This window comes from Anticarsia gemmatalis, chromosome 23 (assembly GCF_050436995.1).
Source record: "Anticarsia gemmatalis isolate Benzon Research Colony breed Stoneville strain chromosome 23, ilAntGemm2 primary, whole genome shotgun sequence".
In the NCBI taxonomy this organism is placed as follows: Eukaryota; Metazoa; Arthropoda; class Insecta; order Lepidoptera; family Erebidae; genus Anticarsia; species Anticarsia gemmatalis.
In genome coordinates, this window is record NC_134767.1 from 6,959,184 (window position 1) to 6,974,665 (window position 15,482).

General features: G+C 34.4%; 1 protein-coding gene across 5 annotated transcripts in view; it reads right to left on the minus strand.

The window, feature by feature from the left end:
• Nucleotides 1-28: 28 nt before the first annotated feature.
• The window catches only part of LOC142983024 (uncharacterized), a 32,813-nt gene continuing 17,359 nt past the window's right edge, over nucleotides 29-15,482 (minus strand). For 3 of the 5 annotated variants that reach the window (XM_076129797.1, XM_076129800.1, XM_076129798.1), the window contains 8 exons: nucleotides 9,159-9,332; nucleotides 8,463-8,701; nucleotides 8,047-8,131; nucleotides 7,481-7,616; nucleotides 6,984-7,105; nucleotides 6,657-6,751; nucleotides 6,328-6,430; nucleotides 29-6,018 (listed from right to left, as the gene is read on the minus strand). In XM_076129797.1, coding sequence (XP_075985912.1) covers nucleotides 5,110-6,018; nucleotides 6,328-6,430; nucleotides 6,657-6,751; nucleotides 6,984-7,105; nucleotides 7,481-7,616; nucleotides 8,047-8,131; nucleotides 8,463-8,701; nucleotides 9,159-9,332 — 1,863 coding nt within the window. In that variant the 3' untranslated portion in view covers nucleotides 29-5,109. Of the gene's footprint in view, nucleotides 6,019-6,327; nucleotides 6,431-6,656; nucleotides 6,752-6,983; nucleotides 7,106-7,480; nucleotides 7,617-8,046; nucleotides 8,132-8,462; nucleotides 8,702-9,158; nucleotides 9,333-9,641; nucleotides 10,031-13,156; nucleotides 13,373-15,482 lie in introns of those variants that run through there. The other 2 variants (XM_076129801.1, XM_076129799.1) reach the window with 2 other exon arrangements.

Here is a 15,482-nt window from a genome sequence, read left to right on the forward strand (position 1 = left end):
CTCGTACGTGTTAAATAAAACAACGTGATCATTTGCATTGGAACGTTTTTAATAAAATTATTATACTTAGTTACTACGAACGCAGTGTTCAGCCCGTCTCATAACATCTTTGCACGCACTAATATTAATAAAACAGAGTTTATTTCTAAACAATTAAATCTTAAAAGGGATTCTCCCTTTTCATCAAATGGTTTGTTCTACTATTATATTGAATAAGTCGAATAGCTTACCTGATAGATAAAGTGGAAATTCTAATAAAAATCTATTTGTAAGATAATCGATACTTATCCAGAGGTTGTGAAATCGACTGTTTGATAAAAAAATTAAGACCTTTTTTTGCTACTGTGTATTACTAATTAATTGTTACATTACCTGAAATCATTTTCAGTAGTTGTTTTCATCATTATATTTATGCAAAGTAGTCTGTCAGCTAAGTGATTTGACGCTTAAGAAAAAAGAGAAATATACTCTAAATCTATTTTAAATATTAGTACGTACAAAGACCTTCCAATGTTCGTTCTAGGGATCACAACAAAAAATTTTATTATTTACTTATAACTATAGAATAATAGGAGTTTATTATGTGATTACATTGTAGTGTTGTTTAGAACAAGTTATATGAAAGATTGTTGGACAGTTCCATGTAGTATTTGCAAGAGTATAAGTTAAACTTAAAGTAATACTTTCAAATAATGTTGAGTCTAATTTACTTTAAATTAATGTCTTTATAAGCATATTCTTTAATTATGCAAACTTTTATTGAAATCTATTAGTATAATTCATATATTATCTATATTATAAGCGACCTCTAAGTTACAAAGTTCAATTCTTCGGTTGGACAGTGATACAGATAAGCGATCAAATTATCAAACTTTCAGAATGCTATGTAGAAAACTACATAACGGGTAATCAAACTTAAGACCTCGACATCCATACAAATAGAACAAAAGCAATACAGAAGACACTATAATAATAAATTAGTAATAGTGTTTTTAATAATTAAATTTTACCCATCAGGCATAGAAGTCAAAAAATCATTTAAATAGAAAAATATCCTGCAACGAAAAAATAGCAATAACTTTTCATACAAACATTCTACATGAAACTGAAGTAAATCTTTCATACAATTAGTTCTATACGTAACATAACCTAGTTGTTCTAGACTGACTGTGATCTAAGATCGCGGCTACATATTAATTGCACTGTTGATAATATAACAAACTATAATAAACGTGCTCACAACTAAATATATAGTAATTGTGCTCGATGAACTATTCTTATGAACGGAGTAATAAATTTAACCCATTATTGTCCCACTGCTGGGCAAGGGTCTCCTCCCGTAATGAGGGAGGGGTTAGGCCTTGAGTCCACCACACTGGCCAAGTGCGGGTTGGGGACTTTGCATGCCCTCAATAAATGTATTAAACAAATGTTAGGCATGCAAGGTTTCCTCACGATGTTTTCCTTCACCGTTGGAGCATGTGATAATTATTTCTAATACACACATAACTTCGAAAAGTCATTGGTGTGTTGCCTCGGATTCGAACCTGCGACCACTAGCGAGGGAGGTGCCAACTTAAACCACTCGGCTATCACTGCTCAGTGATGAACGGAGTACGACTTCAAAAAGTAGACTTTTATGTATTAACCTTATCAAAATAAAAGGTTCGTATTCTATTGAGAATAACGGATAAAGAAAATAATGGTTCATTACAGTTTTTGAATCTACAAATTATCGAAAGGTTGTATGATTTTTAATGCCGCTTTTAGAAAGCGGACTTAACTTATAATATGTTGTTTTAATCGCCTCAGAATTATCTTTTGATTTTCAAAGTGTTCCAGAGACTTTACAAGGTTTGAGATATAATATAATTAATCTTACAGCATTATTTGAACTAAATCAGTGTCAGAATGAAATTTATTGGGTATCAAATAGGTAGAATTGACGGATTGCAAAAAAAATCTCTTCTACAAAAAATACTATAAAATTTAAGATTTGTTCACCGAGCACAACAACTAAAATCGACTAACGCATTAAAATATAAAAAATATAATTAGCTATTATAAAAAAATAACATTAAAATTATTACTTATCATTTAATCTCACTTTACCCAAGCTCTTTGCTCTTTGCTTACATTTATAACTTGCAGTCTTTCATTACTTACACCAAAATTGTGCGACAACAAAACAAATAATTCAAATGCCTCCAAGCTTTTATATTATGTAGTTAACGAGCAAACTATTTGTGGCTCACTGTTTGCTGATCGACTACAGTATGCCGCTGACTCACCGCAATCACGGAAGTTACGATAGATCAAAAACAAGTTATCGTGTTCTAATAGCGGTTTTTTCAGCAATTTGTGTCGTATAGCATACAGTGAGCTACAAACAGTTAGCGTATTGAAATAGTGTACTTATTATAGTTCTTAGTTATACAATAATAAGGAGTTTTAAAAAAGGAAGTTTACTACTTTTTGGCACTACCTAATATTATAAAACAAAATTGGTATACATTTGGTGTCTTGCCCAACAAAACTTGGAAAGTACAAAAATAGTCTTAACTATTCTGGTTTTTTGTTGTTCACAGTAGTTTTCGGAGTTTGCCTACAAGAAAAAAACAATAAAATATTTTGCCTGAACAGGGAATCGAATCTGGGAACAGTAATGATATACTGGCGGTGCTCTGAAAGATTTTGATAACAGTTTTGGAAGATTCAAAGCCTTAACCTTACATGGTTAGGATGGTGAACTCAAGCACTTTTCCCCCATTCCGAGAACCCCTTGGGACAATAATGAGATTAATAATGTACATTTTCCAAGTGAATTAGGCAATTATTATGATTCGTGACAAGACAAGTATCATAAGACAGTGACAGTGACAAGAGAGGGATAATCAAAACGTCAATTTCTACATCAAAAACAGTTTGTATCGTCTCTCTTGTCGAATAAATATAATAGTATAATATTATTATTGAAGTTAGGGGCGAAATGGCATCAATGTTATAAAAGTCTGATATTTTTTTCATCAATATATTAGTATCAGATTACTTACCAGATGAAATTTCAACATATATTTTTATACATTTTTTGACACTTTATCCAGCAAATTGGTTATTTGACACTTAAAGAAATAAAAAGAACAGTTTTAGGTTGTTCAAAATTAAGGTACTGTGTTTTTCTGTGGATAGCTCAAAAATCCAAAATTTATTATTTTTATAAAATCGTTACTTATTAGCCATTTCGCCCCTTTTTAATCAATATAAACCATGAGAATCATATAACATAATTGATAGAATCAACATACACATGCACAAACTTAAATATTAACAATTTATAGACGCAGCCAGGGCATTTAGATGAGATTTTATTTATGTTTATCTATTATCTATCATTTGGAATTTTTACAATGAAAAATGTTCATAGCAAATTTTAATATAGATTCATTTCTACTGATATATTTTTTATAATAAGGATGTGAATCATTTTTCACAAGTATTCAATCCAATGATTTGATTAGTGTTCTTTTTCACTGTATAGTTTTAAATAATATAGGTCTAAATTCCATTTTTTTATGGACTAAATCCTGTGATATATAAACAAAATAATACTTTGCATGAAATTTGTTCTGGTTTCATTAAAACCCTGGCTACGCTTATATTAACAATACTGAAACCAATAAAGATGAACAAACAACAAATTAATATTCGTTGATATTGTTGGCCTGAGATTATAAAAAAGCCTCATTTAATTTAACTACAGAATATAGTCAAATATTGTCATTAAAACTCAGTAACAAAGTTTTTTTGTACCAATTAATACTTGGAACAAAATCCAATATTTGGACCAACATAAACACAATTTTAGTACAACATTCTTAACCTGTTTGATCCAATACACGACCCACGTTTGTGCCAACATTACACAGAACCAGACGAAATCATAGCCAATATTTAATCCAACAGACATAAACCAACATTTGTGCCAATATTACACAAATACAATAGGACGAAATCATAGCCAATATTTGATCCAACAGACATAAGCCAACATTTATGCCAACTTATTTGGGCCAATATTTGAACCAAGGCCTACTTTTGCATAAACCAATAATTTTGTGGCAATTCATAGAACTAATTTTTCAAGTATACTGTCAATCAAAATTCACCTTTAACTTACGTCTTTATGTGATTACAAATATGTATTGAACTACTTTATATAGGCCAAATAATTATTGCTTATTAGAAGCCAAGCTTGGAAGGTTACTTTACTTATTATGCTTAAATATTATGCATAAAATCTTACTTGATTGATTCGTTCATAAAAAATATGTTTTGTCCCTTTTTATTACCTTCGGAGGAAAAGAGACCGAATCTCTTGTGTATTTACAAACATACAAATTGGCAGATACATTCAGTACTGAAATCCAACTAATATTATTTTCACGCGGTCGAAGTCGCGGACGGAAGCTAGTGGATTTTTAAATAAAACAAGTACAATTTGTGCAAATCGTATCCACTATACCTGAAATATCGAAGTCACTACAGTGGTAGAAAAATGATTACTTTAACCACTGTATCCATTATGTATAATCAACATTAAAAAGGTACTATGCAGTTTGCAGTTAAAGTCGCAGTTTGCAGCCATTATAAAATAATAAATTTAACCCATTAATGTCCCACTGCTGGGCAAGGGTCTCCTCCCGTAATGAGGGAGGGGTTAGGTCTTGAGTCCACCACGCTGGCCAAGTGCGGGTTGGGGACTTTGCATGCCCTCAATAAATGTTTTTAAACAAATTTTTAGGCATGCAAGGTTTCCTCACGATGTTTTCCTTCACCGTTGGAGCATGTGATAATTATTTCTAATACACACATAACTTCGAAAAGTCATTGGTGTGTTGCCTCGGGCTCGAACCTGCGACCACTGGCGTGGGAGGTGTCAACTTATACCACTCGGCTATCACTGCAGCCATTACAAAATTTTATAAAAGAATGTAAACCCTTTCTATTTTGGATTAAATATATGTCGAACAAAGCCAAAATCCCCTTTTTTCGGTTAAAAAGGAACAAATACCATATTTTACGAACAAATTCATCAAGCAACCCAAAAATTCACGTATCATCTTTAGACAGCATTCGATCTAGCTTCAACTGCTCCAACTGTAGTTGTCGTCTTATAGAGCCCAACTGTGTCAGTATACTCACATTCTTCCCCTCTTCGTTAGGTAAAGCCTTCAAAATGTTTTTCTGTACAACGGGCACTTGCCATTTATCATCTACTTTCTTCATAGCATCACTCATTTTACAGTTTTCAGTACTTTTACTACTCATTTGAGGTGAATGCCTCAATACAGGTATACAATCAATATTGTCTACCTTTCTGGACGGTTGCTTGTCAACAATTTCTGAAGGACGGTCAGTTTCTATAGGCTGTTCGTGTATTAACGCTTTTGCAACTAAAACCTGTCTATCTTTGCTTTCGAATCTTTCATATTGTTTGTCTTTGATGTTAGTTTCGTACAGATCGTTAGGTCTATTTTCATAAATTTTATCATTTATTTTCCCATATTTGATATCTTCATAAACCTTATCTTTACTCTGCCTTTCATACATTTTATCATCAAATTTCTCATACACATTTTCGTATTTCCTTTCATTCACTTTCTCTCCAAGGACTTTCCTTTCCGATGCTTCAACACTTTCCGAATCATTACCATCGAAGACTTTTTCTTTATTGAAATTCAAATTTCTTCTTAGATAACTATCAACATCATAATTGGAAGAAAATATGGAATTGTCCGGTATATTCATAGAGTACGGTTTTTTCTCTTCGTTATTTATTTTAGGGTAATAAAAGGGTAGTTTTGAAGGTTGCGTGTCACTTTTGGAAGTGGTTGTTGTTCGTTTGGATAAAGCTTTGGTAGGCTGAGACGTGACGCGTAGTAGTTTGTGGTGTTCCATATCTATCTCTCGTTGTAGCTCTGTGCGTTTGCTGTTGTATTCTGATGTGTTTTCTTTTATCTGAAATTGAGAAAAATAAAGTATATTCAGCTTCAATGGTGCATAAATTGCGAAGGTTCGTGTTAATAGACCTATGTTAACTAGGAAGCACGCTCGACTTCATTTGATCCCCAAATGGGTTTTTAAATCCGAGCTTTAATATACGAATGCCAGTCTAATATACGAATCTAGATCATGCATAAAGTATCTAAATAGTTATAATTTTCATCACTACTACTTCCATTATAGTCTATCTACTTAATAAGCTAGCGGAACAATTTAATTTATCTCGGTGAAAGGGCAACATGGTAGATTTTAAATGTAACTTACAGCGGCAGTAATATCGTGGTGTTTCCCAACTTCTCTCTCCTGCGCCACTCGTAACATACGCAGTTGTTCTTCTAAACGACGCATCTCAGCTTGTTCTAGCATCCTGCAATTCAATTACAATATTATAAAACCATCTAATATTTTAAAATACTTAAGTTTTTGACGATGTATGCATGTTTCTTTCCCTTTCACCGAAAAATTACACACAGATTGTTTATAAACTAACTTTTTTCGCTATGGAAATATTTAACAGAAAACTTCTCTTACACTACAAGTTAATGTCTATTCACTACTACTAATAATAGTAACAGATTTTTTTTTAAACTTACTTCTCCCTAGTTTTCCTTTCTTCCCTTATCCTTTGTTGTTCCATGATTTGATTTTTAAGCTCCTGTTGGTAGTACTGACGACGTTCGGCTGCCTCCTGAAAACCGGCAAAAGACAAAAGATAATATGGAGTAGACTTATCAAATTGATAGTCAGACGGTTCCTCGAGAGAAAATAAACTTCTTTATATTTTATATTCTTCTATATAAATATTTTCGCAAATGTTATAGTCATTTAAAAAAATGTTTAAATTGCTTTTTATCTGTAGGCAAAACAAACTCTCCTATGAATAAAACTGTAATATAATAAGTAAATGATAAGTATTGTACCTTTTCAGCTTGTATATTTCTTAGTCGAATAGCATCAGCATCAAATATAGACGGCATGTATGTGTGGCGTAGGTCTGATGTTAACTTGTCGCGGTTGCACTTCTTTAATAGGCATGCGCGTTCTGAAACATTAACATGAAATATTACTCGATTTGTAGAATAGCTGCTTGCGAAAATATTTAGAAGATTTTTAATGTGTGGCAAAAAACGAATCGAGATGGAAGGACAAAAGAAAATGGGTATGAATGAGAATTAGAGGCCGCCGCGGCTTTGTCCGCGTAGAAACTCTTCCCGTGTAAATCCTGATCCCACGGGTATTACGGGATAAAAAGTAACCTGTGTTATTCTGGTTCTTCAGTTGCCTACATACTATTTTTTGTATACATACATAAATAATATAACGTCTTTTTCCCATAGGGGTAGGCAGAAATTCAAAGAACCATATTTATTTTTCTTCGGCCAAATGACAGTCAGCAATGTAAATAGCATGTGTTTACCATCAAAGTCCCCGTAGCTCCGGCGCCGGGCCTGTGGCTCGTGCGGCGCGTGGTCCCAGCGCTCGGCCTGCACGCTGCGCGGGGACAGCTCGCGCTCCGCCTGCGTCAGCTGACTCTTGCTGGGGGACGGGGACAACTGCGGAGAGGATATTATTTATTGTTAGTATATTTGAGTATGACAACGAAACTGCTAAAATAAGTAGATAATTATATGTTTTTGTTTCTATTAAGCCCGCACTTGGCCTGCGTGGTGAACTAAAGGCGGAACTCCTCCCTCATTCCTGGAGGACCTTATTAGAATGAATTTCGACATTATTTAGGTGAAAAGTTTTATTAATTAGACATGAGCATTTGGGAAAATCCACTTGAGTTAAAGTTAAATATTTTTTCCTTATTATTTTGCATTAATCCCAGACTTGGGCCGAGTGGTGGAGTCAAATCCTAAATCTTCAAATATTCTGGGAGAAGACTCCTGCCCAGCAGTGAGATAGTATTATTTTATTTACATGCACACACGATATACTTCATGAGGAAATGGTAGTTTTATTTATGTATAAATTACTTACTCGAAACAGTTCAGTTTCATCCGTTTGTACGGCGACGGATAATGGTCTTGTAAACCCATCTACCTGCACACCTGTGTCCACTTTGCTGAAAAAACAAAAATCAGTTTATAAGATAAAATTCATCAAAAAGTGCAGGGGCTAAAGAGTAATTGATTTTATTTTCAAATGCTTTCTTAAATCGGTTCTCTTCCTATTACTTAAAATCGTGGTGATTGGTAACTATTAAACGACACGGTGTCCATCGGTCGAAAGTAGCCCTCACAACTTAATATAATAGAATCAAAATAAGACGATGGCATTCTAAACTTAGACAAACAATGATGTTGGCTACCGCATTGGATAAAATCCAGTCCAAAATATTCCACTATATCATTAATCTTATACACTAAGATATGGTAGAACTTTTATTTACTTACTTGACACTGCCCGTACAAACACCGGCAGAGACATACTCCCTATCATACTGCGCGTACGCATCTCTCGCGCGCGCATGTACCGGTGACGTCACGGGCACGCTGCGGCGCCGCTCGGGACTGAACCTGTCTCGCTCTAACACTAACTCCCTCTCCCTCTCCTCGCGCTCTCGCTCGCGCTGTTCACGTTCACGACGCTCCCGTTCCGCTTGCTCTTTCGCTTCTTGTTTCTTTTTGGCTTGCTGGAAATTATATAGGTTGTGATTATTAATATCTATTGAATAGAAAAAGAAACTTGGAGTTTAACTCTATTCTTCAGAGGGGCATAAGTGTTTTTATTTATTGTTTTTCACTTTGTTTTGCTAGTGGTTTTGACTGGATTATACTCTGGGATAACCTTATCAAAGATTTCAGTATGATCTTTAAACTCCTCCTTCATGATTCTTCATTAGTCTATAAATTGCTTAGTACAGCACAGCACGAATATTCTCTGATTTCGACATATTATACCATAGTCTCGATTTATAAACACACTCCAGAACCGCATTTGAACCAAATTGAACCCCTAGTAATCAAGGTACATATTTTCTTTAGGCCCATTGATGTACCTTCAAAGCTGCCCTTATATGATTTTTGTATTCAGGCAGCTGGGCTCACTATCCACTAAACTATTCAAGCAAATATATTCCTTATTCTCACCTGATCAAGGTACTCTCTATACTGCTGCTGGCGTATCTTCCGCAGCGTGTTTCTCCGTCGCTCATACTCCCCCAGGCCGAGGAGCGCGTCGCCGGCCGGCCGCTCGCCGCGGACCAGCGGGTTGTTTGGAGAGTACTCCCCCGCCTTCAGCATCACGGGCAGACCTATGTAGCGCTGGAAAAATAACATTTACTGCTGTAGGAAAATGATAGAAAAACGTTCAGATGCTTTTTTGTTAAAATCTTAACATTAAACATTTGCAAGGTTCGCTTGTCCTCCATACTCTTACCGAGATAGATTCAGAAAAAAAACATTTTTAGATATTTTTTGTTTAGAATCCATTAAATAACGGCACTGAATTTATTTTTAATACTTGAAGAAAGCTTATGCAAATTATATTGTATCCAAAATAAACAAAAATATAGAGTTCTCTTTCGATTCTAAAATGTTAGAATCTTTTTAGCATGATAATATGATATTCACCTGTGTAATCATCACTAAAAACCTTTCACCAGCAAAAGCCACAACAAGACAAAATCTTCATACACTTATTCACATTTCCAGTCAACAATAATTCACAGCCACCCAAGAACAGATACTATGAAAATCATCTACACGAACATTCGACGACTACACTGCACTAAACACGCAAAAAATCTGCCAAAATAATCCTACAACATTTTTCACGTCTCTAAAACTAACACTACATTCTCGTATTTACTAAAGACCACACACAAACATCACAATTTACCACTTTCCACTAAACTAAGCAGTCACTGAATAAAAACTCGTTTGTACCAAAATCACAGTGTTCAAGTGATGAACGTTTCAAGTCGGCTGAACAAAAGGGAAACCGCCGGCCGTGTGTCAACAACATGTAAATATTTCGTCCACAACGATGTACGAGTACTAATTGAAGCGCGAGTGAAGGTGCAGAAGGCTGAATGTTTGTGGCTGACTGTTAGCTGTGATAAGTGAGAGAGTCAAGCCCTTGTCAATATCAGCAAGCGATTGTTTGCTTTCGTTTCACGCAATTTGACGTAAATTTACATAAGTATAAAGAGTAAGCGACTCTGCGTCGCAAGTTTGAATAAATTGTAGTGATTTTCTATACTTCTGCGAATGTGTTCAATTTACTGTACAGTCGTTTCCAAATTACATACCAATTGGATGTCGACGTTGCTCCAATCTAGCGTAAAAACTGCCGCAGACGACGAAATAAACTGCTCCCTTCGATGTTTTACTAAAGCGCATAGTTAGTTTCAATAAGGCGATTTACCACCACTAATGATTACTTACCATAGAATGTCGTAAAAATAACTAATCAGCGCTAGCGTAGTTCGTAACAATTAATTGAAGTTGTTTCAAATGACTAACTAAAACAAAAAATCGCGTTCCTGTCTTAAGCCACAAAATCAACCTTACACTGCAAGTTTAATTATTATTACACGAAATTCAACTATAGCATATAATCAGCAGCAAACTACACGCTAAATGCATCTGCAGCCTACACAAAGCGTGAGCATCGGCCATTAATTACCGACGTAGCGAGTCTAACAGCTCAATTAATTGACACAGGCGTTATGCGCATACATTCTCTTTGCTCAGGCGAAAAAACGTCACGCACTGTGAAAATGTATGCTTGAATTGTACAAGACAAATTGTACATAGTTCTTTGTGGTGTAACTGTTTGTAAAACAGTATAGATAAGGATCGGAATAATTGATATTTGTGAATTCATTTTCAGGTTAAATATTCAGTTGCTGATTTTAAGTGTGCAGAAGAAAGTGATTATTAGCATATGGTGTATTTTCTGTTATAGCTAAGTGTTTAGGAATATAAAGAAATGGGTAGAAGAACAAAGGATTACGGATTGATGAATACCTAAGTACAAATGTGCAATTTCTTAGTCATTCTAACTGCACTTTTAGTGAAGAAAACTAGCATCTGTGTATAGTACGATTTAGATAGTTTTACTGATCGCTTAAACTCATATTAAACATCCGGAAAAATCTGCTGCTGTTGACCGGAGACGCTAATAACAACGGAAAAGTGACATTCTGTTCTAATAAAATAAAACGTGGCAAATGGGGAACCTCCTCCGTTTTTATAAAGTCGGTTGAGAACTAAACGAAGGGAAACATAAGTAAATTATTTTATTTATATTTTAGGAGAAATAGCTCCTCCATTGTTAGAAACCAAAGTAAGTAGCTACTTCAAAACAGGTGTTGACACGGAACATTACCATAATCATATCAGTTACAGTAATCACGGTTCACATACGAAATCCATGGCAATAGAAAGTGCTTCCACGCTTTCTTTATAAGTGCAGTTATCAAAATAATAGCCTCAACTAATCGACTTACACGAACAAATTGTTTACTCTTACTTGTTTAAGAAGGACTAGTGGCCGTCAGCGAATTCGTCCGCTTGTACTGTTTAGTAATTTTCTCGTTTCTACAATAGTTATTAGCTGCTACACTACTATTATAGTCCAAAAACTTAGTAGAAAGCCGTATTAACAAGATCTGTGGCTGGCGGAGTTATGCAAATTTCCAATTTAGATCTTTAGTGACACGTAGATTTTGCAACTGAAGGTGGCATGTTGCTTACGGCTTATTTTGGAAATCATTAGAATTATCAATTTATTATAATCTACATAAATCGTGCACGCCAAGGCTTTCTACTAAGTTGTCAGACTATAATCATAGGAAGACTGCACAGCCTAAAGCCTTAAACAATCAATGGACTATTCGCACTATTCAACATAAATAACTTTGCAATTCGAACCAGCAGCTCCTGCGATGAGCGCGTCCAAACAAACAAACTCTTCAGCTTCATCTTATAAGTATATATTTAAGTGGCTACTCGTATCTCATATATCAATGAACGCAATTTATTGACACACTTAACAAGTAGAAACTGAGAGGGAATTTTATCGTTTAATTGATCACTAGCACTCACGAAATTGATATAACTCTGCTATTATTCGTTCATTAATTTTCCTAACATTTAATTATTTCAGACGCGAGAAAACTACTATTTTTGCGATAATAACATTAACTCATTTCTTTTTTAATTGCTACGTTAAATTTGATAATTACTGGTTTAACTATTTATCTTATTTTCATATTTCTTATTTAGTTAGTAGTTGTTGAGGACAGTTAACACTCGCTTGAGAATATGTCGTAAATGATTGTTTAATTTTTTAACCCCCGATTTCTGAGTACATTTAGCGGTAGTTTATCAATTCAATAGTGTTTTTTTATATGAGTTTTAACGCTATTAAACTACCAATTAATGTAAATTTTGTCACACACCTCAATATTCTGAAAATGTTTAAAAGAAAAGGGGTCTGGTGTAAAGATCATCTCATCTATTTCGATCTAAAAGTCTGAACATCCCGAAAATGATTTACCAATAGATGTTAACATGTTAGACAATGTCTAGCGATGGTTATCATCAAAGTTTAATTTCTATAGTGCATGAAAGGTCGACGGTGAAGTGGAAGGCTAGATTAAATTGAGCTTAACAACCTTGAAGAGTGCAAAATGTTATCCATTTTTGAATATCTAGCCTGTTACATTTGAAGGAGTAACCCCCGGTTTCTGAGGTACATTTAACGGTAGTTTATCTACTCAATAGTGTTTAAACAAGTGTAAAAAAACTCTATTGAATAGATAAACTACCGCTAAATGTACTCAGAAATCGGGCATAACTAAAGGTGTAAGAAATACACCCGCGTTTTGCTATTTACAAAGCGTATAGGGAGACGATTGCCATAATAATAATAATTGCCATGATACCTAGCGCAAAGTAAACTCTGGGCTACTATTATACAGAATCAGAAACATTCAATTTTAATATTTATTTAGACACGAGACATGTTTATCTCCCATAAATATTAGAAGAAATAAAATAAAATCTGAACACAATTTCTTCAAAAATCATTTCACAAGTTTTATTCACAATCCACAAAACCAATTTAAGTTACATACCTTACGTAAAATTCCATCAAAACAACTCTCATATCTGAATTCACTACATAATTGTTATCGTAATACCGCAGGAACTGTGTGTGGGACCTTGACGCCGTCCTTGCGTTACGCCATGAGCACTGGCTTCTATGGAGTCGTTCGCGAAACTAACTGAAAACTAGTCAAACTACGGCAGGGCACGCGACGACCCATTTCTATTGAGGCGAAGTACGGAATAACTTCATAAGGCTGTAGGGATGTACTGAGGGTTGAAATTTCGATGAAATTTTTAACTAAAGTTTGAGCAAAATCTGAATATTGGTATCTAATTTGTCATTCTGGGGGAAATCTCGTGTCCAAGCCATAAGCATACGAAAGGTATGTCGTAAAGGAGTAATTTGTAAAAATCGATTTTTGTAGTCTTGCATAATATTGATCGTGACAGCGGTTTCAAATTGAAAACTTAATGTAAGAAATCTGAGAATCATTTGCAGTTAGAAAGATAACCTCGGTAAAAAAAAAATACATGTCATGTAATTAGTTGTTAACTTTTTTACAATTTCCAACAATTTGTTTTTGAGTATACCGAAAATAAGTGTCATAATAACTAAAAATTCTGCTTATTCTAAGTTAAAATTGTTATGAAACGTACAAACATCAGAAGAATAGTTTATAACTGTATTGTTGTTTTTCAGGCGTAAATTCAATACAGGGAAATTTTCATATCTCGAAAACAACAAAAGCAATCTCCATGCTCCATTTAACATTGACACACAATAAATCAAACCAAATGATGTTTGCTTTTCGTGACGTAAACCTTATATCAACAGAATTATAGAAAAGGTCGACAAATGATTTCTAATGAGTCCAGAGTTTATTGACTTTATATTAACGTCGAATGATTGACAAGATCTTAATAATTTATTTCATCAAAACGTGAGACAGACGTGCAATTAATATTAATTACCACATTGATAGTCAATATACCATATGATAACATTGATAGCCACCACGTAGGAAAGACGTTTATTTTAATCCTGAAACTATTTCCCCTTCATCCAAAGCATAAATAAAAACATAACACCAAGGTTCAATTTCTGAACTCCGATTTGGTTTTAAATTTATAGTCACTCAATAAATTCAGTATATTGCGACTTTAAAATGCTTTTTAAAGTTTATCTAGACTGGAAATCTTATACTACTCCTTAAGAAAATAAACGGTGTTTCGAAAATTTGGACAATACGTCCATCAATTTCTGGTGGTGATCACACCAATAATAAAATTGGTCATACTGCACATTCATCTCAAGGTCAAATTTGTTGTCTGCTATTCGTCATTTTGGACGTCGGCTCATCAAAGTAGACTAAAGGATTTTGGCAAGTCCTTGAACTAAATTCAGAGCAGCCAAATTGATATAAGCAGGTCAGAACCATTTTGATTTGAATTGGGATATAACATTAATGTTAGGGATTCTGGCTAGATTCAGGTTCTTAAAGACATCTTATAAAACTTAGCCGTCTGAAATATTTTTTAAAGCTAAGTTTGGCACAATTATTAACGTGAATAATAAGTCTGACTAATTAGTAGACTCACGTTTGCCCCTCTTTTTCCGATTAAAAGTATTACCAACGCAAAAAAGTATTACCAATTTGGCAACACATGAAAATGTGTATTGTATGTGGCAAATTACATTTCTTTTTCACATTTTGGCTATCTAGCAAAAGAAATATATCGAGCAACAATTTTCCAAAGGTCACATCACTATGGTACAATTATAACGAACTACCCTCCACCTGCCACGGCGCTATAGCGAAGCAGAACTTTTCAAGTGTTTTCAAGTCATTTCCGTTTCGTGTCAGATTCGTATGTGGCTCGCAATTAGAGGCACAATAGAGTGGTAGTTTTTACATAAAGAAATGTGTTACTGAAAGAATGAGTGCACAAAATGAAAGGAATTCCCAGGGCCGATGTATTCAATTATTCTGTCGCAGATACTTTGGTTTTAACTACAAAATTGGGAAAAATTTTGATTGCCCAAGTATTTAAGTATGTAAAAAAAAGAAAGCTCAAGAGAATAACCTCACATTAGCTATCTAGAAAGCGTGTTGGGTCAATGAATAGGGTACGCAGGGCTTAGCTGCAAGAAGATTATAGCAGCTAAGGCTACACTACTCATTTCTATACCCAGAAATACTATACTATCATATCTCTAGATAGGAAAATTTTTGCATAAGGTAAAATGGTGGGATGGCGATGGGTGGATACGATTGAATAAGTCTAGGCTCGTGGTGTGTGGGTCCCAAAATAAACAGCCTTAATACTGACTACAACTAATACACCTAAAGA